Source organism: Polyodon spathula, chromosome 8 (assembly GCF_017654505.1).
Source record: "Polyodon spathula isolate WHYD16114869_AA chromosome 8, ASM1765450v1, whole genome shotgun sequence".
Taxonomy (NCBI): Eukaryota; Metazoa; Chordata; class Actinopteri; order Acipenseriformes; family Polyodontidae; genus Polyodon; species Polyodon spathula.
In genome coordinates, this window is record NC_054541.1 from 44,467,890 (window position 1) to 44,493,649 (window position 25,760).

General features: G+C 36.6%; 1 protein-coding gene across 2 annotated transcripts in view; it reads right to left on the bottom strand.

The window, feature by feature from the left end:
- LOC121320011 (EF-hand calcium-binding domain-containing protein 4B-like) overlaps nucleotides 1-25,760 on the bottom strand; it is a 51,378-nt gene that overhangs the window by 18,177 nt on the left and 7,441 nt on the right. For both annotated transcript variants that reach the window (XM_041258111.1, XM_041258110.1), the window contains exons 2-6: nucleotides 14,751-15,111; nucleotides 7,524-7,635; nucleotides 6,363-6,543; nucleotides 5,149-5,295; nucleotides 94-184 (exon numbers count right to left, since the gene is read on the bottom strand). In XM_041258111.1, coding sequence (XP_041114045.1) covers nucleotides 94-184; nucleotides 5,149-5,295; nucleotides 6,363-6,543; nucleotides 7,524-7,635; nucleotides 14,751-14,963 — 744 coding nt within the window. In that variant the 5' untranslated portion in view covers nucleotides 14,964-15,111. The remainder of the gene's footprint in view (nucleotides 1-93; nucleotides 185-5,148; nucleotides 5,296-6,362; nucleotides 6,544-7,523; nucleotides 7,636-14,750; nucleotides 15,112-25,760) is intronic.

Consider the following 25,760-nt stretch of genomic DNA (forward strand, 5'->3'; position numbering starts at 1 on the left):
GGCATTTCAAATTGGGGTGAAAACCGGGGTAAAAAAACATTGCTAACGATTAAATAAAAATAAATAAATAAATAAATAAATAAGTTTGCTCACTTGCAGAAGTATTCTCTCCTTTTCACTGTTTATCTGCTGTTCCATTTCTTCATAGAGCCGCTGTATCTCATCATCATGAGTTATTGCCTTCCTGCATCAATGGGAAATAAAAACAGATTGTACCTTTGCTTCATTTTAAGGATTTTCAAATAGAAAAGAATACAAAGTAAAACACTTTATGACCATTGTTGGTTACTTTTGTTTGCATTTAATTTGAATTAAATAATTGCACATTAAATAATAAAGAAGCAGGAGATTCTTAATAAGATTGATGTACATGTACAGTATTACAACAGAACTGCATCAACACCAAAGGATTTCTTTTCTTACATAGACACAGAAATGTAAAACATGTAAAAGATTAATAAATAATAATGTCTGAAGTCAACTTCTGACATTGTGGCTTCTACTGATTATTAACAGCTAATTACAAGACTGACTCCTGGGTGCCATGTTTGCAAATGCTGATTAAAGCTACTGCATTGAATTGGTAATTGTGTGGGCTCATTCAGAAGACTGCTGGCAAAGTCACGCCTAAGGCATTGTATTTTCCATTACCTAACTATGAACACTTAGTTGTATACAGTATACCAAAGAAAAAAGAATACTGCACCCAATTTATTGTACTTTTCTGTCTAGCAGAGCTAATTTACCCATTCCTTTACTGTTTTTATCAAATCTTTTTAAACTCTTTAAAAGCCCTGTGTAACTGTAAGAATGCAGCATCACTGTGTTAATAAGCTTTTCTGCAGTGCAGGACGTCATCTTTAATGCAGGACACACACACACACAAAAAAAGAACTACAGTACTTTCATATTCCTTTTAATGAATATGGCTGCATTCCTTGTACCTGACAGTAAGATTACAATGAATACTATCACAATTTGCTTTTAACAGAATACTCTATTTTATTTACTTTCTCAGAAGAACTAGTCATGTAGCAAAATAAAACAAAAAATTAAAAATCTTACCGATCATGTCTTTATATTAGCAATGTATTACCTACTTATTTATTATATTACCTAAACAGAAAATGTCCAGGAAAAAGCTAATTGAAAGAAATAGTATATTTTTCAAAACTGTCCTGGAATGTTTGTTAGGACAATGCATTCCTCTCATCCAGTCCTTGTAATAACTTTTATTAGTGTTAAGAAACACATTTGAATTGAAACATTTCTACATGGTGTTTTGTTTTTGTTTCTGTTTGTTTGCAAACCTTCAGGTGAAGAAAGACTGGTGAAATGACACCGCACTGTTACACACTGTTTAATTCATATTTAAAATATGACCCTCTGCATGCTGACTAATTGTTTGTTTAACATAATGACAAACAGGATTGGGCTGTTGTTCCACATTATTACTATGGTTGAAGTGAGGTAAGGAGTAGTGTAGTACAGCACGTCTTAACAGCAAACAGCTGTTATGCATCTCTGTACAAAAGGTATGTACCTGAACAGGACATATATAACTCCTCCTAGGTCACAGCAGAAGGTCACATTGACATATTGTTTAATTCAATTTCATGTGAAGTCCCCTGCCAATGGAACTGCAGGACTCTTAGGCACTGGCAGTGTGTTTAGAAGAGTATTCAACTTTTTTTTTTACATTTCAATTTTGTGCAAAGTAGGATAAAAAAAAAAAAAAAAAAAAAACTTAGAAATAACTACCCTTATTAAACAGGCTCTACAATGCCTGCCTTTAGAAAGAGATGGAGGACGCAGATGTGAAATCAAGAGTCAAAGAGGGTGTAATAGTCCAGGTCAGGCAGTAATCTAAGGCAGTGGTTCTCAACCCACTGTCCTGGTGGTTTTTGTTCCAACCAAGCTCTCAATTACTTAATTGGACCCTTAATGTAACTAATCAAAGCTTTTTACTTATTTTAAAGAGCTGGAGACTTCAAGTTAATATAACATTATATAAGGAAATTGAATTCTCCAACATTTTCTAAGCTAATCAATTTAAAAAGTCAAACTAAGCAGATTATTAGTTCAATTAAGGTTTCAATGAAGTAACTGAGAGCTCGGTTGGAACAAAAAACAGCAGGACAGTGGGCCCCCAGGACCAAGGTTGAGAACCACTGATCTAGTGAACTACAGGATCAAACAGAAAACTCACACACATGAGAAGTGTCAACCTGTACATTACCAGCTTATATAGAACCAGGCATAGTTCCCAGTATATGACTATGTTGTAGCATTAATCACAGCACAAGACTGAAAAGGCTGTTCAACTTTTAAATGACAAATAACTGTCCTCAAAGGCCGAGTTACCGTCCTCAAAGGCCAAAGTGGATGAGCTTCCATTCTCAAAGGCCAGAGCAGGAGTGTCTGCCTGCCTGTCAAGAACCAGAGGAGGAGCTATGATCATATTGGTTACAAAGGCCTGCTTATGGAAATGTATTCAAAAAATTTCCATTAGATCAGCTGTTTGCAGCAGTATACATATGTGATAAATTCATGGCTGGTTGAGTGTATGAGGAAATAACCTATTCCTGATACTAGAGACAGCAGTCGGGGGCTGTTTTTTCGTTGGAGGGAGATTTGTTTGTTTGTAAGTGTAATGTACGATGAGGTACACATTACGAATTCTAATAAACGATGAGGCCCACCCAGTGGTTTATTTTAGAATTTGTTGTTAATAAAACCATAAATGGTGCAGAACAGTTGCAGGTGTATTAAAATAATTAAATATTTAATTTTCAAACGGATCATATAAATTGAAAAAAACCCTTGAAAAGCATCTGGCTGCAAGTCTGTACATCTTCCCAGGATTAAAAGGCCATGTGAAAAGCTCAGAGCTAAACCACATGATGCTGAAGAACACTGCGATCCACATTTCTCAAGTGACAACTACTCATAGAAAGAAATTTTGAAAGATATTGGGTTTTGTGTATAACACCATGCTAGCTGAATAAAAAAAAAACAGCTGTAAAGGTGAGGCTGTTCTGAAGACTTAATACAATCTGAGATCATAACCTTTGAGAGCAGACTATTATTCTATAAAAACAAAGGTAGCTTTAATGTCCATGGTTTAAGCTGCTTTATAATAATGCCATTCTTTAGCTACTTTAGAAAATGTGTCACGGGCTCCAAAGACACAGTATTGTGACAAGGAGGCTGGTTCTTGCACAAATGTGTGCAGCTGGGATGTGGAACAGGAGACGTGTTGCTCGGCAACCAATTGAGCAGTTAGACTCGTCCGGTGCTGAGCTGATTGGGAGGTCCGGATTGGCTAGGGGGCGTGCCCGGTGAGGCTGTGTGCAGCTCAAAAGGCATCTGCGCCACAGCTCAAGGCGACTGACTGTCTTGTGCTATTTTTATCTTTGTTTTTTTTTTATTTCTTTATTAAATCTGATGCTCGGGCTACAATTGCTGGTACCCTAGTGGCATAATGTGTGTGTTATTTAATCTGCACACCTGTGTGGCGTGTCAACATCCAATGCTCTATGTCCGCCTCATTATTATTCAGACCCACACAAGTATCAGTTACCCCTGTTACAAGTATACAGGTATACATTGCACCTACACACTGGTCCAGTTTTGCTCAGATGAATTCTGTTTTTTAAGACTTGCTTTGTTCTAAATTCTTAACACTGCCAACCAGTATAGATGTCTAGGAAATATAACTCAGTGTATTTATCACTCTTGACCAAATCAATGTTTCGTGGTCATCTACTGTGTGGTAGTGCCATGGAATGGAGCTTCTTGATTGATGAAAGTTGACCTAAGAGAAAGGTAGGTGTCCCAAACTAAGGCAAAGGGTATTAATATGATATTATAAGAAACATTGATTGTCAACTGACACTTCCCCTCATGAGAACAAAGATTGTCAGCTTTTATGCACAGTAAATGCTTCTTGTACACAACTGACAATGCATATTCAACATTTGGTTTCATTTCCTTGCTCACAGTACGTGTAATAAATAATTTTTCAATGATTTTATGAGAATAAATGGTGTTAAATGTAACAGTTTATTTTCTGTTCTCTGGGTCCCTTTTCAAAACAAGCTGTATGACCTAACTTATTGAGATGAGATTTCTAGGCTTTCCCAGCATGGCAAAATATCTCATTAAAGTCAGCTGTAAAGAAGTGAATGTTTCTCATGGATAACCAATTATCAGAGACAAACAGTTCCATTAGAACTGTACAGCTATTTATGACCACAGACACATTTATCACACAATTCTAACAACTCAACAAATGACATTCACAGTCTACTAATGGTTAATGTTAAGCCCTTAATCCAGTTTATTACTAAATTCAATTATACCATGTTTTCTTTTTTTCTTTCTTGGAAAATCTAGAGCTCCTGTGATGCCTTGTGATTTGATTTTTCTAAGACAAAAGACCTGCTGTTTGAAAAACATGATTTAAACCCAACCCTCTTTCACCAATGACTAACCCCATGTACCCCTGACAGACCCACTGCATGTGTATTTAAACTGTGTCTAAAGTAGGGTTGGAACAATACTCTTGAAGAGTGGATTCCTGCTTCCATGCACTTCAATGAAGAACAGCATTAGGGTTTTCTGGCTGTGAACCAACTGCTTTGCTCTGCTCATAACCTACTGAGGTGCAGTAGCTATGGCAGGCTCAGAATGTTTGATTTTACTGTGAACTCTAACCCACAACTTATAGTAATCCCTTTTTATAAACGTCACTGTTTGACTCAGGTGGTTTATGTCCAGGGCTTTAAAGTAAAAGTAAATGAAAAAAACAAAAAACATTTGTCAAAAAAATGTGATGTGAGAAAATGCAATAGGAAGCTGAGGTTCATGTTACAGTGATATATTATCTACATTAATACGGACGCTTTGTTCAGATAATATGATTATTAATAAATTGTTAATATGAGATCCTTAGTCAAGAAAACTTCAACAATAACAACAATACAACCCATTTAATTATGACTATGTATAACTTACTGTACTGGAAATGCATCGTGTAAACAGAGGGGCAAAAGAGCATTGCCCACAACATTACCAGGTAGCAGTTTAGATGCAATTCACATCTCAGTGCAATGGCAGTTCAGACTCAACATGTAAAGCTCAGACCTCTTAAGTGCGCTCTCCATTTCCTTCTTCTCCTTGTTGGCCTCTTGCAGCTGATATGACACTCTGGTGAGAAACTCCTCGAAGTTTGACAGCAGGTGGGGTTCATCTCTCCTCAGCTGAGCCCACAGGCTCCTCACTTCACTTTGACTGTGAAAAAATGTGATTCTTAGTTATGGTTACTCCAATATTTAGTGATCATTTTCTCTACATCTGCCTTTTTACCTTGCTTTGAGCTTCTCCAGAGAATCCTAAGTGTCTCAATGGAACAGGCACCCCTCTTCCATTGGAATGTGACCTTTAGAATCTTTCAATTCTGTGAGCCACCCCTACTCTACATTTAAACATAAAGGGAGTATGTGGGGCTGGCAGAGAGGCTAGATTAATACAACTGTTAATAAAAAGCACCCCTTAAAATAAATTGCAACAAATGTTATTCATTGCATAACTTATTTGTCATACATGTGAAAGGAGTCAGCATTTTTGATCATTTGATTTTGAGATTTGAAATGCCCAAAGCAAGGCAAACAAAATAAATAACAAAAATGAAATAAAAGAAAAATAGAATTCTGCATTCAAAAGAATCTGAACAAGAATACAAAAAAAAGGTTTATAAGGAACACAATGCATCATTCAATGTGTCCTCGTATTTTATTGAGGACAGAATTAAAGGTGTCTAGAGATAACATCAAATACTCAAGAACTCATGAACAGTAAACCAGCTTGTTATCAATACATGGGCACTATGCTCACAAACACATATCAAGTATGTAAGCGTTATAAGCATTATAACAGTGCCTGCATAGCTTATGACTCAACATATATACAAACCACTGCCTCAATCAATAAACCTTTGCTTTAAAAGAAGAATTCTCATGTGAGCCTTTTAAGATAAATTATACACCAAATCTGGCTGTAATCAACATAATATGTGAAATCTGTGTTTTTCTGTACTTGTTACAGTTACTTGCATATTCTGACTGAAACCAGGAAGGATGCGTATGAAGGCCAGCCAGGAGGTTTTTCTTAGGGGTACTGGATGATTATTGGCCATAACTGAACAATCCTATGCCCCAGCACCTTTAGCATCTATGCTTGTTTAACAGTGTTTCTCTAGGTAATGTTCAGAACAATATAATTCTTTGATTATATTCTTCATCGCACTCGCATTACCCTTTAGAGTGGAACCAGTACATTTCACATCAACTCTGACTTACTCTTCAAAGAGGTTGCTGGCCCCGAGGCTCTCCATTAGCATGCAGAAATGGTGCTCCTCATCATCCTCGCCTCCGGCCAGCCTCTCCTCCCACTGATTCTGATACACAGTCTCTGACTGAGACTGCACTGGCTCCTGTGGCACTTCACTGATGGAAATCTTTCGACCAAACAGGAACTCACCTGGGGAGTCAACAGTCAGGTTAATACTACATAGACTATCATCATTTAGAGATTATTATCATTACCAATATCACTGGTCATAGTACCATTTTAAATATCCATATGGGACTTGAGAAAAATAGTTTTAGTACCCTCAAAAAGAATGTGTAATGTAACAGGGCCTGTAAATGAAGTATTCAATTGTAAAATGAACTCCAAAAGAAAAGGTAAAGTCCACTCCACTTAAAGCCCGCTGGTCGGTAAAGGCCATAATATTGCCAGTGGAGACTGCATGGGCATTCTCTAAAAGAACCTGTAAAATAAATAGGATGGAGGAAAAACTAAGCCAGAAGTGCAGCAAAAGGTCAGGAGGTGAGTGACAGACACAAGATTGGTCCTACCAGCCTGCACGGTCGGAGGCGAGTGACAGACACAAGGTTGGTCCTATCAGCCTGCACGGACAGACATTATGCTCCTAGTGGCCAGTTGACCTAAAGAGGATGCAGAGCTGTCAGTGTGTCCCTCCATATGCTTGTGGCCCTTGTGTAATGATGACAGAAGATCTTGACCTCTCCTGACGGGAGGAAGGAGCATACAGCTTCAGGAGGTGAACAATAGTATCTCCATCTCAGATCTGGTGGTGCAAGACATGGCCTGGAACAATGTTCCTCCAAGTACCTGTGGTTGGATGGACGGGGAGAGGAGTTTCGCCACCTGCTACCCCAATAAGGTGTGCGAGGTGGCTGAAAGACACCCCCCCTCCCGTTATCCAGTTGGCTTCTCTTCTAAGAGGAAAGAAATGCCTTTCACTCATGAACGAGTCTGGGTTTACATAGTTGTATATGTAGTACTTGAAACTTTACATGAAAGGGCCATCAGGGATATACTGACATTGTGTGAAATGCTACTGTTCAATATATAGAGGAGCTAGTATCAAGCTAGTGCTGGTAAATATTGCTAGTTAAGGGGGGGCACTATACAATGATTGCTGTGCAACCCACTGAATCCTGTGGTGAACTCCTCCAAGGTAAGGTACCCATTTCCATCAGCATCCAGCATGTCAAAGACATTCTCCAGCTCGTCTGCGCTGAGAGGTAATTCACCATGAAGCCTCTGAAAAAACAAATCAAGAAGAAAAAAAAGTTTCACAAGTTAAACAGTATCAAGTTCAGCAGTTCATTAGGCAAAGATAAATCTTATCCAGAAATATGCAGCCCGTGTTCTTACAGACACTACATAGCAAACTGCACTGGCTTTCAGGCTTCCTGCAGGACTGAGTTTAAGATCTGGACTCTTGCTTTTGATTGTATGTATTCTCTGCAGTTTACATTATGTGCGTCATTGACACAAAGACGGCCGGAGTGGGTGGCGTCAGACCAGAAGCAGGAAATTAAACAACGGAGAGGTGTGGTTTGGTGGAGCTGAGCCAATGATTTAATTCAGCATTTAATAAACAGAACAGAAAATAAAATGGTTGTACAAACAAACACAAACACAGACAAACACGGTGAGCAGATACTTTAACTGCTATTATTATTCTTATGATTACTTTTACCTCCTTCTCCTATCCCGTTCTCCACTCACCGAACACCCAACCCCGAGTGGGTGAAAACATGCTGTTTTTATGCAGCTGTACCAAGACTCGATTGTTAATTAGTCATTCAATTGGAGTCTCGGTATAACTGCACATGAATTAATAAAGTGCAATTCCCCGTGCTCACATATTATTACTTTTTACTTGCACGTGAAGTGCTGTGCAATCCTCGTGCCTAAATACAAATATACATTTTAAACACTCGTGTTACATAGACCCGTTTATATCCTGTGTACCAATCACTATACACCAACATTTAACACACCACACCAACATAAAACAGATAACATACACAGGGGTGATATAATATACACACTTTGTCACAGTCATATTATAACGTTATGCGCATCATTAGCGAGTGCTCGTCAGACAACTTGTTTTTTGTTGTGATTGTTTTCATTTTTTAGATCTTTTAGACAATATGTAATCTTCAAAACAGGATGCAGCAAAGTGAAAAATTCACAAAATTGTAAGGATTGCTTTATGGAATGTTCCTTTTTTAAGGACAGTTTTATGAATAGTGTTTGTAAACATTCACTTAGATTAAACAGTGCTTTAAAAAATAGATTAGAGTTCAAACCCTATTAAACATCTGATGAACTGCAACTTGATTCAATAATCAAAACTGGCTTTAAAAACCATTCCTTTACAAAATATTGCTAAAAAAAAAGTCTTGATAGTTTTGTAATTGAGGACCAAAGCTTGGTTTCCAAAGTATCAGAGATGTTCTAATATTCTCACTTATTATGCTTACGGACCATAAGTGTAGTGGCTGCATTTCAGATTAAACTGGTTTTAAGGTCATTTTTTGAAATAAAATCTGTGTGACTATACACTGCCTTCTACATCAATTAAAAGACAAATACTGGTTGACACAACAGTGTTGCTGGGAACAGGCACCATATACGTGTATGCAGGTTTTTTTGAGCTGCTATAAATTGCAATTTTGGGCAAATAACAACAATTAAATACAAAAAAAATGTAGAATGAATGAATGAATTTCACATTTATATTATACTGTAGCTTTTTGTTAATGTTTCTGTTACACATCAAGGAACTACAATCAAACAATAAAATGGACCCGGATTGATAAACTATAGAACTTTTTTTTTTAGCTCAGGTTTTGCGTATTTAGTATAGCAATTAACCTCTCCAATATAAAAATGATCTATTATTCTTCACATCAGTGTTAACACCTATTTGAGTGGCATCCGCTATGGCATTTGATTAAATTAGAAAGCTAAGTGTTCATTTATAAGAGAAGTTTCATTTTATTATTTACAGCTCTTTAATGCAGCAATGCACTCAGACATAACATTTAAAAAGACACACATACAGTAGAGAGCTGTAATGAAAAATACACTCTCGTAGCAATAAAACGTTACATTATTTCAAGACGACAATACAAAAAGTGGTGAGGTATGAACACTAGTTCTATTAGATCGCTTAACCTTGGATACAGGGCTTTAAAGCAACTGCAGCTACGCTACCATAGCGTGCACACTACATGTATTGCGAGTGATAATTTAATGTGCACAATAATGTCCAAGACTTGGTTTGATATAATAAGCCCCAGCGTATCTTTTGGTCAGTGGCTTATTGTGAAAGCTGGAGGTGGCTTACACTGACCAATAAATGAGTGATCGACAGACAGCCGTCCGCGGGGGACAGGCAGAGACAATGCAAACAAAATTGCGTGCAGAGGAGTTAGAAATTCTAGTGGAGGAGGTTGTTATAAATTATAATACCTTGATTGGTAGAGTGTTTTATCTATTATTTGTACCAATGTAATGAACTTTAAAATACAATCTAAGAAATGTATAAGAAACTTTAATTCATGTTTATTCACGCTTAATATAACCTGTTATTTCCAGGTAATTTTGACTGTTCTATAGGAAAACTTTTAATGCAAGTAATGCCTCCAGAAGCTTAATAACATGCAAACTCAAGCTGTGCAGCAAAATTGCTATGCATATTCATAATGCATTACATTTAAAATAGCATATGTAATTCATATTTTTTCAATACATAAAATAGCCAGCAGAGGCTCATCTGGAGTGCTGGGTACACCTTTAAAAAATGTTACCTCATCACATTTTGGAGTACTGAATTGATCTAAACAAAAGGAAGATCTAAATAGTCACTTTTTAACAATAAAGAGGCCTATGTAAATAATGCATGTCTGTCCCTTTGGTTTTTTATGTCTTTAAAAATATGAAAAACCCCTCAGAAAGGTTTATTTTTTAGTAATTTAACTGATGTTTAGATGCAGGTATTTAAATACCCCGCTGTTTAAACGAATATGATTTACAAACTATATATGCTGCAAGTTTTCTAGGACAGGACTGAAGCAGGAACCAATTACTTACAATCCAGAGAAAGTACATGCAACAGAGGTCAAAGCAAAAAAATGATGAAATGCAATCCTTTAATCTTTTCCATTTTCCAAATGCACCTTGTTAACAGATTTCTTCTACCTGTCTGAGCAACATATGTCATGAATATATGAATAGGACTCGGAATACTATTGGCATAGTAACAATAATGTTCTAAAGATTTATAGATCTGCAACATGTAAGTGGAATTGATGGCATTCTTTCCAATTCTAAACAGAGCAGTGCTTTAGAAAAAAAAAAAAAAAAGTAAGTAAGTAAACTGTCACATCAAATCAAAACTTACAATTTTGATCACAGGAAAGACATTGTGCTCAACCTTTCAAGGGACGTCCTCATCCTCAAACAACCGACACGACTACGAGAATGAATAACTATGCGAAATGAGAGTCCGCTTGTCTTGCCTCTATCTGCTCATGCCTAGTATGCTGACGTTACTCTGCAGTATGTATTGTGATCCTGTTGAAAACTCAACCAATAGAGACGGATCCTTCTTTGCACAGTGTTTAATCAGATAGTAGACCGTGTTTACAGTAGAGTTTGTTTACATTCTTCTTAGGTAGTATGTTGCTCCTCTTGAAGCCTGCTTGTCTCTCTTTGAGACAGGCATGCAGAAGACAAACTGACATGTGACTTATTGTTAACACTAAGGTCACAATGTATCCTAGCTATATTAAGTCTAGTTCCCGTCCAATATATATATATATATATATATATATATATATATATATATATATATATATATATATATATATACACACACACACACACACACACATACACTGCAGTGTACAAAATTGAAGGCATATGAAAGAAAAGGTTTTAAAAAAAAATGTACACAAAAAGTTTAAAAGATTAAAAAATATTTTATTTTCAGGATGTTTTGGGCAAAATCCTTTCTTCACTTGTTTAAAAAGCTGTTTCTCAGATCTAAGAAGCGATTGCAATTAGTATTGTATTGGGTGATGTCAGGCTGTCCAATCAAAACATTTTTATGAAAGAACAACGTTTCATGTTTTTTTCATTTTAAAATTACACTTGATCCAATATTAAGAGTAGAGAAAGTCAAATAATAGAAGCATCACATGAAAAGAACAGTATGCTTTCAGAAGCTCCTCTCATGGACACACAGCTGACTGTTGTGGTTTTGCCTCTCTTGGATCAGAGTGCTACCAAAATGAGACGAATACGGTTCTGAGAAACAATAGCACCCTTTGACAGAAACCACAATCACGTCACCTAACAGATTACTCGGCACACTCTGCTATTTGTCAAGTATCTTTTTTATGTGACACCCAGGTTTTGAAAACCCTGAGCTTTGATCCTTGTGACAAAAATGATCATGTTTTTGCACTTTAATAATTAAATCAAGCCTTTGTTTTAACGATTGTAGCCCATGCAGGTCTGTCAACAATTGTCACTGGCTATACTGACGATGCCTTGGAAACTGAAGATCACACTATTGGGCAATGTTGTGAACACTTAATAACAAATGTATTTAATATGGAGAGTCGCGGTCCGAGTTACTACATTTACTCAAGTCATCAGAAACATGGCTAAACAGAATAAAGTGAGGCTGTTTGTTACTTCGTCCGCTTACGAACCCCCATCATGCATTTCGTTTCGCTCGTATGCAGTCATATGCAAGTTCTGTTTTTGTAGGCACATTTCATTCAAATTTTATAAACATTACATATATTTAAAACTATAAAATGGGACATAGGCATGAATCCGAGGATAAAAACTCCAAGAAAAGTGCTTATTTGTGTATCGTATTACTAACAAGTTAAATACTGCATCAGAGTTCTGTAAACAGTGAAACAACACCCACCTAAATCCATGAACCTTAAACTTTTATTGGCTAATTCGGCAATGCCTCCTTATTTTTGGTAAAATATTTAAACCTTCTCCTGACTAAATAGTATGAACATACTGTATTAATGTCACGTGATGGTTTTTAGTGGAATGCTAATGTGAACAGCCTACTTCTTGTACAAGCATCTAAATGAGTTTCTCCGGGAAGCCACTCTTTCATCCATTACGCACCATCTCTATGGGTACCGCTGCCTATCACTGCTGATGAACCTTGAACACATTTGAAATGCATGACATACATGCTCTGAAAGCTGAATCGTACTCATCTGTAAAGCACTGATGCGTTTGGCCTGAAGAGCCACCCTTTGTTGATGTTACTGTTGTTCTTATGGAGTTATGGTTATATCTGTCTACAGTGCTTCACTCTTTACACTGCCCTTCCAAACTGCCTCTCCCAGTGTGGAGAGACACCCACAGCTCACAGGCTATAGAGACATTTACTATATCTGGAGTTTCTACAAGCAAGACAACTGGCAAGTGAGAATGCTGAACTCTAAGCAATTGAGGTTTCTTAAAATTGCACGTTAGAGCATCGTGAAGCTGAATCTTTAGAAAACTGAAGGCAAAAGAAAGCAGCGGTGCCACTGTGGAAGTGTCAGTGGAGCTGCACTTTTTAATAGATTCAGACTGGCAGTGGTTTAGCATCCTGGACTCAAGTGTCATTTACAAAGCAGACACAGATGAAAGTTATAGAAATGCACTAATTTTTTATTTTTTTTTTAGAATCAAAACCTCTGCCGTTTTAGCAAATTAAAAGTAAAAACTATATGCAGTAGTCAAAATCGTGCAGAAAAAAAACCATGGGAGAATTCAGAATTACAAATCCGTTGTCATGAACAAAGGATCAAAGGTAACACTACAGAGAAACCTCTTCAATATGAAAATGAGTTGGCTATCAAAGGTACATTTAGTGTACTTCAGAGCACCCTGGAAGACTAATAATCCAAGTGTGTGTGTGTGTGTGAGAGAGAGAGAGAGAGAGTCTCGGCTGTAGTAAAGTGTTTTCTCTGTATCTGTGCACCGCCAAATATGACTATGTACAAATGAGCACTTTTCTGTTTTTAACTGAATAGATTAGCTGCCAGATGTTCTAATCTGGAAGGTTTTGTCAATAATATACTCAATTAACTGTTCAGTGTATGGAGGGATAAAGGTTTTACATATACAGTGAATTGGGGTTCCAGAGCAGCAGGAAGGCAGAAAGGGGTACATATACACCCCACATACATAAACACAGTTATCTTATCATTTAAAGCAAAATAACAACAAACAACTGGTTTATATAATTATCTAAACAGTTCTGTACTGAATAAGCATTATTTCGAAGTGTTAAGTGTATTTTTTTTTTTTTTTAAATATTGTGTTTATTTCATTCAAAAAAAAAAATGCTGTCAACAGTAAATGCCTTTAAAACACATACTTGCAAACTTAACATGTACAAAATATAATAATTGTTACCATGACTCTTTGCTTCAATATGAAGTCGCTATTGGGCAAAAAAGCAGCTTCAATCTTTTCGTAGAAAAAAAGTGCACAAAGAGAAAGAAAGAAAATAAAAGAATGCCAATCCTAATAGCACAGTTATCAAGGTTTCAAAGTCCTGTAAAGGGGGGTACATTTATGCTGAACTGCCTGTCGTCTCTCTCAGGCATTGATTCTACAAGTGTACAATAGTGGTAGCCTAGTATATGAAAGATGTTTTATTTAAATGATCACATAATAAAATCATATGTTTTCAATAATGCACTGAAGGAGCTAATAAGCAGGCTAGTGTAAATGATACAGTAATCAAACACAGTGCTGGAAACATTTGTATTATACACACTTAAATGCATAGTTTCATGAAAATGACAACTGTCTAAACATATATTGAGAGAGAAATAATTTTAGAGGTGAAACACCATTTCTACATCTCCCTCAGCTCTCCAACAACTCCTAACAATATATTCTGCCGTTAAGCAGAAGCTGTGATTGTGGTATGTGAAAAAAAAAAAAAATTGTAACCCTCGGAAGGCGCAAAGGGGTCAAATGCACCCCAAAAATGTACCATGTGCACTTTGAAGACGGACTGAAGGATTACTGAAGTTGGACAAGGTCGTTCTTGGTAAGCGATTCAAGTTTAATCACATGTAAGGATTAATCGCGATCTCATAACTCTTAACGAGTTATGAGATACGTTACATTTAAACAGTTCATTCATACACATCTGTTTTACCCGTTTAAAGCAAAAAAAAGTTGTGAAAGTCATGCAATCTTCCAATAACCTTAAAATACCTGCAATCAGCAATCAGCAGTCATCAGTGAATTTCCCAAAGAAACATTTGGGGGATATGCATACCAGTATATATAACTTTGTTAAGTCCTACCTGCATGTCCCTGCGTGTGATAAAACCTTTATCTTCCACATCACATATCTGGAAGAACTCATGTGTTTTTTCTAACATGGCTAACTGTCCCGTTTCCAGATGTTCCGTCCCATTGCAGCCCATATCCCCAGTGCAGAGGGCAGAGAATGGTTCCTCTTTCAGATGTGAGTTCCGTGCTGTTTTGGTTGCACAGGTGTTTGTTAAAGCTGCCATGCTACTTTACTGGATTTTTCTTTTTTGAGGATTTGAATTCAGTTCAGAAAACCTGAGTGTTGAAGGTTAAAGCAAAAGCACATCACAGGCTCTCTGCGAGGCTGCTTGTCATCTCTTAGCAACCGCCTCTTTAATTAGCCAGCAGAACCTAGGAGAGGAAAAAAAGCTTTTTAAAAATCCTTTCTATAGTGTATTTCTTTAATAGACTGGACCAAACAGCCCCGTTCCCCCCACATCCTCGTCCCCCAACCCCCGCATTCTACAAAAAACAAAACAAAAGAGAAAACTGCACTCCTGATCTGGAGAAGATATTGAAGACACAACTGTAGCATAAGAGACTCATTATTAAATATACATCTCAAAAGTTCATACCTGCAGGACCCTTGAATTTACACCCTTTTATTTCTTTAGTTGCTTATTTACTACATACAAATTCAGACATTAGACAATGTTCTGCTGTAAAATCACCTAAATGTTCACACAATAATGTAATGTAGCATGAAAAACGACAATGAAAGAATATAAGATTATACAGGGTGACAAAAGGTACTTGGACTCTACTCTAAGAGAATAACAGTTTCAGAAATGAGAAAAAATGCAAAGCTGATTTATAATAGCCTGCAACTTAATCTTTTCATTACGGATGTCATTGGTTTTGATTTTCTGGGCCCTATTCAAAGCTTTAACTCATGAACTCTTTTCAATGCATGAAATATAGTTTGACATTCACTACATTTATCAGATTTTAATAATAATGGGTATCCTATATTTTTTTTTATATCAGACACAATAGTAAACATCAAGGTACAATTTCCACTGCCCTTTTGGTTTAGGGTCACACAGTGCATTGGTCTGTATTCTATCAAGCCCCCTAAACAAACTGAACAAACAAATATAGCATATATTTACTGCTCCCATAGCTAAATATTTTGACATTTTAAAAAACATATCTAAAAATCGATATTGATACAATTAAAAATACTGACAGAAACTGAATATACAGGCTTCTAAATATATTGTTCTTGTCATTGTCATAGCAAGAACTTGGGGTACCCTTATCTTGATACATATTCTTTTCAAGATACCAGTAACGAGAGAATTATTAAAATGAAAAATGATTTTAAACAACCCAATGAACTCTGTTTGTATATTTTTTTTTTTTTTTGGACACTGCTGGGATTTATTCAAATGCTTCCAGATGACAGGCTGTGGGCTATATTGCAATACAGAGCTTGACCATTTAGGTAGTAAGGGGATTCCCACTAAGGTGTTTAGCAAGCGCTTTACATTAACTGGGTAATCATTTCCAGTAATAAAGTATTCTTTCTTTTGCAACTAACCCTAACATTGATATTAACATTAGCCTCACGTTAGCCTAATAATTATTCATTGTTTTTACAGGGAAACTGATCTATATAGTCAGGGGGCTCACAACCAGAAGAGGTCCTGTTAGCTGGCAAAATTGCAGCTACATGGCATTAAAACTTAGTCTATGCTGGTCCAAACCTGGATGACCATACAGCCATACATATGAAGAAAAAAGAGAAACACCCTCCTGTACAATAAAATGCATGATTTTATGCTTGAAATACCCATGTGTTACTAACCTGTTTAGCACAGCACTGAAGATGGTCAAACAACCGAAACGTTTGCACTTGCACTGAGCACTTTATTTGCCTGTTCTTTGGTCTAATAAAATAATGTTTTTTTCGTATATTTTGATTATGTAGTGGTTTCCTTGTCACCGCTTTCCTGATCCCAGTGTGCGGATCCTTTTTTGACTTCTGCATTTTATTTCAGACATCATGTATGCGTTAGTTTACTTTATGTGGTATTGTTTTGATAGTCATTTAGAAATCATGTTATGCTACAAATACAAACATGGTTATGATTTTATTTCAAAGCTGTGTTTGCTTGAATACTCAAGCACCCATTTTTAGTAAGCGGTTTCAACCTCTGAATCCAGCCAATCTTGCTTGTTCCCTGTATTCAGTGGAAGATGTTATTGTGTGGACTGCATTCATTGGCACCATCCAGATATCAAAATCTTTAGCAGCCGTTGCCTTTTCAGTCACTTTGCAGGTTGTCAGAACACATTACTTACAGGAATGAGTTATATTTGGAAACAGTAAAACAAGATACAGGTTTTACTGCCTTCACCTGGCATTTCCTAATGGATGTGATTTCAATGGTGGTACTTGCAATACGGTACGATCGCCCTATTTCTAGCAGTAGTATTTAAACAGCAAACTAAACGAAGGAGGAGGTTCTGAAAGTCCTCTAAAAGCACTCAGTGTGCTTGTACTGAAGCACAGCTAGTACATGACAGCTAAATGGTTTAATGCAGCTGCAAGCACTGGAATAGGTCCATTCATTGACGTACATTAAGGAGGTGGGAGAATTTAGCTTTTATGAACTTGATCCATATTAAAAAAAACTCTCAAAAATGCTAAATTACACCGTGTAACAAATACATTTTTTTTTTTTTTGGTTCCTGGGTAGTAAGTGTTATTTCCTAATTGCTTATGCCTCAAAAGTATAGAAAATGGCTGTTATTCCCCACAAACTCTGCTTTTGTGACCAGGACAGTGATATTTCAAAATATCACTATTTCCAATGGAAAATCGGGCAAATGTGTGTCTTTTCGTTCACATAAAGTCAGAAAAAAACAACATATGAATCCAAATTAACATGTATTTATACTAAAGTAATACAAACATGACTACAAAAGATTTAGAAGTGAGTAGTTTTTCGAGATTTACGATTATACTGTATTTACAGATTTGCAATCCATGGACCCTGAAGGAGCTTGTGATGATGGTAAATCCTTGAGGAATTGTCACGTGTCCCTTTAGAACAAATGCCTTGAAGACACTTTGCTATAAAACCCTGGCTACCAATGGTGGCTCCACGCCCTATTGATAATCCAGACCATGCACATTTGAGAGACTAACATATGATTGTAAATCCTGTTTAACAAATGTGTTTTGTGTTTTTTTTGGTTTTTTTTTTTTACTGTTGAAACACCATTTTCTTGATATGTTTTTCACATATCTGTTGTTGAATATGATCCAAAACAACTGCTGCTTTATAAAAAAAAAGGTAATCTTGGTGTTGATACTTACATTCCCCCAGTTATAAAATGTGTCCACCTTTACAGCCAACAGCGAGGTTAGTATCCATGAGAATACCCTGCTGGTGGCTACATTACTTATGCTACAGACAGTGAAGAATTCGGATACTGTTCTTCTCTAGACTTTTGCTCGTGGGTAGAGTGTTATCCGATGGGGTATCCATTCAAGTAGACTTTGCTGCTATTGACTTTTAAAGCAACCTCAGCTCTTGCTCCTACAGGCTTAGGTCAAATGCTTCTGTCATCCACAGCATTGTGTCTATATCATGTACGAGCAGACGAAATGTGCACCCTAGAGTCTGCAGCTTGACCCCCAAACTCTGAACTCCTCTACCACAGTCTAAAGGATTATGCAGGGCTTGAGAGAAGGTTAAAACTTTCAAGAACTTAAAACTTAAGCAGACAAACGTTTCAGCTAGTTTACCTTCTGACATATCATGTGAAATATTTGACTAATTTGAAGGATTTTATATAAGCAATAAATGTTTTTACTACAGGATGTGAAGTATATGCAGTTGGAAGTAAATTAATTAAACAAACAAACATCCAAATTCGCAAATCCTATAGATTATTTTGCTACAGTCAAAGTTATGTTGCAAAATAGATTTATTTACTTAACAGCTCTGCAAATATTCCTCTGGTGATTATCCTTAGGTGGGGATAAGAACTTGTATGGTGAGAAAGTGCACACACTTATTTTATTTAAAGCACATACCAGTAATACAGTGCAATGAGTACATTTTATATATAAGGTGGAATGATTCCTCTCAATCTCGTGTACTATATGGTACATTGAAGAGGCAGCATTCAATCAAAATACATTACATTTTTGTGAACAATAATAAACTTCTCTGCTTCTAGTGAGCTCAGTGTTTTGTCGAGCACTGATATCCCTGTTGTCCCAGCAACACAAACAGATCTCTGTTCAGGAATGGTGTTAGGGAGTGCTGGATCACTGCTAGATACAGTACCAGGGTGAATTCCGCTGCATCTTAAATATTTCAAAAGATTTGCTTAACCATGCCCTGACTTTTCCCCTGTGGGTATCACCCCTGTAAAATCAGTAGGTGTCTGTACCACTGAACATGTGCAACTGACGAGATCAAGAATGATCACATGGTAGTAATAACCTCCAGCTGTTTAAGCAAGGTACTTTGCTGTTCTGGTTTCCAAGAAATGTGCAAAAGGTGATCTGTGTAGCTGACTGCAATTTTTAAATAAATTGAATAAAATTGTTCCATTTATGCAGCAACACAGAACACATCAATTTAATTATAGTCTCTCTATATATAGCACTGACACCATCAGAAATGAGACTCAAGTCAAGAAGCTGCAGTAAAAGCGCTGTTGCACATGTTTATTTACAAAACGAAGAACAACAAAAAAAAACAACACTGGAACAAATAAATATGGTACAATGAGCAATTTAATTTAATTTAAAAATAAAAAATAACAATTGCTATTGCGCGCTGGAAGCACCAGCGCAGTACTTGTTTGTATGTTCGTCCACTCGTTTGTCTGTCTGTTTAATGTTAGTCTGTTTTGTTTGTCTTTTTTATTTTGGCGTAAAGTGCCGTGTCCTGTGTTTTTGTACAACCTTTTTTTATTTTTACAATAAACCGGCACAAGCAAGCGCTTTCATCATTTCACCCGTCCTGTCTGTGTTTTTCATTTCCTGGTCCGTGACATCACCACACACCTGCGCACTGCGACCATCCTGCCACAGTACCTTTAGTCTGAACTGTGGCATTCACTAAAGGTTCTCCTTTTGTCCAAACTCGTCCTGTTTAGGCAGGCTATCAACATTCACTGAACTCTCCTCTTCAAACAAAGGAGTTTGGCTTCCTTTATACCACGTGGCTGGGTCTTGATTGATGATCAATTATTCAATCAAGACCTAGCCACGTTCCCCTCATGGATCTGATAGGGATGGAATAAACCCTATCCATGCCAAACTTAAATTCAAAATAATGAATCTTATTTAAACAATACACAACAAAACACACAATTTACAGGTGCAGGACTTCCGCCCTGTCACAATCACACCTAACAAGTATTTTTTAACATACATTCATAACTGCACCTGTGTATACACAATGTATCATCGCATGCACTATGTACCAGTATGTACACAGAGAGATGTAAGGTTCTCCAAATGTAATTAGAAAACGATTGAGTGCGAACAGCCAATCAGCTTCCAGGTCTAGAGGGCTTCTATTTTGAATGGATGCCCGCTGGAATGTTGAAGTGCTTAACTGTGAATTCAATTTTAAATCAATCTGCACATAAAGACATTCTACTCTACAACTAATATGAAAATATAAAAAGCTACTTAAACATACTTTCTGACTCTGGTCTTGAGACAAGTGAAATCATATGTCTGTGACAGGACACCAAAAGGATGGATGAATTCGCAGCTGCTGGAGAGCAAATCAACAGGAAAGACACGATTGGTCCACAATTCTGTCATCAGCTGGCTCCAAACAACACCCTCCCCCAAAACCAGCCAGTCAAAGTGCCAGCCCTGTTTCAGTTCTTTCAGCACCAGCCAATCCACTCCCTGTCTACTTGAATGACGCCCCGCCTCCAACAACACGTTTCGAGTCCGAATCTATACTACACAGACTATTCAACAATCCTAAACAATCCTAAACTTTTTTTTCTCTACGTGTATGTCATTTGTCTATTCTACTTATTTTAGGGACTATTTTCTTCAGGTTACCCGGTGAAATATCAGAAGTTCAAGGTAAATATAGGTTTATTTTTTTGTTTTTGTAAAGAGAAAATAAATAAATAATTTTCTAATAGCGACAGAGCCCTCTCGATGCGGGCTCTACAGTGTGGTAGATGACCTTGACTTTCGTTAGCGCCCTCGCCCACGGCTCGAGACACATAACTCCAGTCGCAGTCATCTACCACACTGTAGAGCCCGCATCGACGGGCTCTATCGCTTAAGTAGTATTAGATGTATGGTATGTTTGTGCATACTGTCAAACAGGCAGAAATGGAGGTAAACAACATTCAGTGCGGTTACATGAGCATAAGAATTCAGATATTTTTCAGAAAACTAAGTTTTCGGAAAACTAATTTCGATATCAAAAGTCATGTAAACACAGTTTTAGGAAAATGTATCGGAATATACCGAAAGTCAGTTTTCGGAAAAAAACACCTAGACATTTCTGATTAAATTTTGAAAACTAACAAAATGTGTATCATGTAAACACACTTTTCGGAAAACTTATTCCGATAGCGTACTGCACATGTGCAAACTTGGACCTTCATTCCTGCACATGGTTTTAGAAAACAGACAAAATAATAATAATTTGTAGTCAGTCTGCACGCATTTATTTGTCTAGTTAGGGATAAGTAATACATCTGTTAAAGTCTGTATGTATTTGTTAATACTAATAGCCCATTCTGAAGCAGCAAATGTTTTTCAGCTTTAAAATGACGTGATAATTTAAGATAATGTCTGTAAAATAAACTGGTAATTTAGACAGGATGAGCTGTTGGAAAGGCTGATTGCACAATTTGGGGAATCTGAATAGAGGTATGGGACAGTAATCTTTGAATTTAAGACCTGCCACTTCGATAAAGCACTATATTGGATTGGTCTCCATTCTATAGCAGAAATGTCCGGTCTTCAGATTGTACTTAGGCTACTACAGTACTTTGCACATGAAAATATCCTGCGTTTTCTGAAAACTTCAATCCATGTATACAGTTGAATTGTAATTAGATTTTCTATCGTGACGTTTTAAGAAAATCAGTTTTCTGATTCAGTTTTCCAAAAACATTAGTTTTCCGAAAATGCTTTGTCATGTAAATGTACTGATTGTTGCCAATGTGTATTACACTTGGATCACCAGTTTTTAATATATTATTATATATTATATATATTATATTATATTTTTTAAAGATTTCTTAAATGTGTTACTAGTTTTGTAAAACAAACCGTTTCATTTTCCAAGCTAAAACCTGTGTTGTGTTTCTGACAATGTGTTCTTCCTTCACCTCATCATGGAATCAAGGGCTTACTGTATGCCTTTCTCTGTATGACTTGCATTTAACAGTAAACAGCACACAAGGATTTGAAAATACAGACAAAAAGAAGAAAAGCTTTGGTTTCAGGGATTTACTGAGAATCAAGTTGACAAAAAAGAAAATCCATGCCAAAAAGAAGTAAACTTGGTTATCAAACTTTTGGATCCCTCTTTTGTTGTTGTAAGTTCACATAAAGATCATTTTAGGAATGTCACTGAATCCTGCTATCCGGGATTAATTACTGGTGACAGCAACAGGCCAAGCCTGAGAAGTATGTTGTGCATGTTGACGTCTGCTGATGCAGTAAATATTGACTTGTATCCCAGAAATCGACTCTTGATCTGGGAGACTGGGATAATCAGTGCAACAGCATGGAAGGCTGGCTTTGGTTGTGCAGCCGTGTCCTTTCTATTCAATATTCACTCAGAGCACACGGCACTCTTTTAGCCACTGGATGCACAGAGCTCTGGCTTTTTAAAAGTTCTGGGAGGCTGTCATGTGCTAAAGTGTTCTTTTACTTTAAGCTACAGGGAATTACTACAGCAACTCCTTCCTTGCACATGAAAGTAGACCCCACTTTAACTCTGAGTTTTATCTACATTTGGTTGTATGCCAACATAATTATTTTTTTTTCTTTTCTTGTGCTCAAACAAATTTTTAAGGAGTTCATTATGTTGTGCTTTTTTTTTGGAAATGGAAGTAAAACTTTTTTTTTTTGTTATCATTTGTGAAATAATTGTGAAGATGTGTTCATGTAAACACTGCAGGAGTGTGTGTGTGTAACACTTCATTCTGAATGGGATTCAAATAATTAGTTTGTTTTTTTAAAGAGAACATCCATTAGCTCTCTCTCTCTCGCTCTCTCTTCATATGATTTGAATTGAATGAGTAAGTCATTTTCATGTAGGTAGTGTAATTAGAATCTCAAATGAAGCTTATTCATGGTTGTAGAATCTGATAACACTAAGAAGATAACAGTTTAGAACAACAACTGTTAGCATGGGCTAGTGTTGGTATGGGCCTATGTCACAGAAATACAATGAGTTCTAGTTGTAAATCTCCCTCTCGACCTGTGAGGGTTTTAAATAGCGAAAGGAAAAGTATCTGGACGGGCTTGCCTGACAGTTCGTTTCTGAGGTCGGGAAGTCGGTCAGCCTGGATGAAAGCGAGACTCTGCTGCAGGAAAGTATTGAGCAGGAAGGTAAACGAGGTTGCAACTGCAAGCAATAGATGCAGCTGGAATCGTTTACCAAGGGGTCATGCGGGGTAGCATAAAAGGGGCCACAGAAACGCTAATCTTTTCCTTCGCTTGGGTTGTGTACATAAACCTGGAAGGACGAGGAGCTGCAGTAGTAACTGCCTAAGAATATTCGTTAGTGTTTGCTTGTTTTTGTGTGTTAGTAATTGTCTTGTTTATTGACTCACCAGACAGCTAAACACCTTCCAGAGCTGTCGCTTATGGGCCAGCACAAGCCGGAACTGCACTGCACAAACTGTCACCAAGAGCACTAATACACACACCCTGGACTGGTGACCATGTTTTAGTATTGTGGGGCGGATAACGATTATCGTTTGGGACTGTAAACCCGTTTGTTTGGCACCACGCATTACACATTGTTCTGTATTGCCGGAGGGTTTTTCTTTTGGTCACCAGACCAGGATTATAATTAAAACCCCCATTTCCTACCCGATTACAATTTTTTGTGATTTCTTCTACACTGCATCACTTCTACACCTGTTCACAATCACTGGCCAAATTGTCACAGCCTAGAAGAGGGTTGAATAATGTTATGCTTTGCTGTTTAACTGTATTTTATGTAAGTACTTACTTTAGATGTTTTATGGCTGTTGCAATATCACAGCAATAAAGACTATTTATTTGTAAACAAAACATAAATAAAAGCAGTTTTACAGAATATCAAGTTGTAGGTACAGTGCCTAAAGAAAGTCTACACCTCCTTGAACGTTTTTCACAATTTGTTGTGTCAGTGCCTCAGAGTTTCATGCATTTAAATGAGGATTTTTTTCCCCACTTATCTAATCACCATACTCACACACTGTTAAGGGGAAAAAAAAGGTTTTATTGAGAAAAAAATTATATTAAAAATACAAAACTGAACAACCATTTTCTACAAATTTCTAGAATATTTTTTTCTCTTGGAAATTGTGGGGTAGGATGTGTAGATAAATGAAAAAAAAAAAAATTTTAATTCCAGGCTATAAGGCCATATATATATATATATATATATATATATATATATATATATATATATATATATATATATATATATATATAATATATATATATATAACATTTATATAAAAATGATTCTTCCCCATCCTATGGCCATACTGTTGTAAAAGAAATGTATCTTAGCAAACATTTTGAAAAGTGTCTCGTTGATAATAACACCTGAATTGTCAACAAGTGCATAGAAAATGAAACTACAAAATAACGCAATAGCTGACCCCAACAAATTATATTTTTATTTAAAAATGAACACGGACCATGGAGCTTTAATTGCAATTTAATGTTTCATTTGTTAACGTCACACAAATTGTTATTGTTACACAAACATTTAGAAAACTGGCACTAGGTAAAGTTTAAACTTGCAATGAAGGTATACTTAATTTCCAGCTAAATCTCTTGATTCCATAAATGTTACAACATCCACATAATATTAATTTTCACACAGAAAACATGTATTTAATTTAATGCAAAAGATGGAGTTTTGCATGGCATGTAGTGAAAATTGTTTGTTTAGTACATTATTTAAACCAACTTGGGCTAATATCTCAAGTACACACTTCTTTAAAGCTTAATAGATTTGATAATATTGCCCAATTGATACTGTTTGTTGTGAATATAAGCATTATTGGATGTTAAGTGCCAGAATTTCAGTCCATTATTAAAGTCTGTCATATCTACTGTCTTGCCCATCATGACTGAACCATACTTGGCTTTTGCAGTTTAAACACTACGTCAGGGATTCCCTTTCTCATGCGAGAGAGTGTGTTCTGCAAATTGCTTTAACACTGCATTGCATTTTTATCCCTGGGGTTAATGCACTAGTACTCAACATTTGTTTAGGCTTTCCATACCCGGTACACACCTACAGATTATTCACCAATAAAGCAATAACATCACTTGTATAGCATGTGTCAGATGGACAGTGGGTTATTAATAACAGCTGATTACAGTTACTAGTTTTAGTTTCACATCTGCCTGTCAAGCTGTTTAAACAGAAGTAACTTCTGTGCAGTAGGAGTAATTGCTAAGGTGAAATAATCTATATCAAACTATCTCTTACATAATTTAGGTGCTCAGATAAGCCATTCTGAAGCTATTTCAGCACAGGAAATAACTATCATGATGAAACGATTCCTGTTGAACCACCCTAGCCACCCTACCCTATGGATATCCAAAAGGTGCCCCATACTGGTTTTAAAAAAAAAAAAAAGGGTTATGCAATTAAGAAATGTGTTACTGTGCATTACAAGATCGTGATGAAAACATCAGCTCTAAAAGGATTAAAAACTAACCAAAACATGTGCAAAAATAAAGCCAACTAAGAATAACATGATCAGATGGATTCAGAAGCTCTAAAAAGCAGCAGATC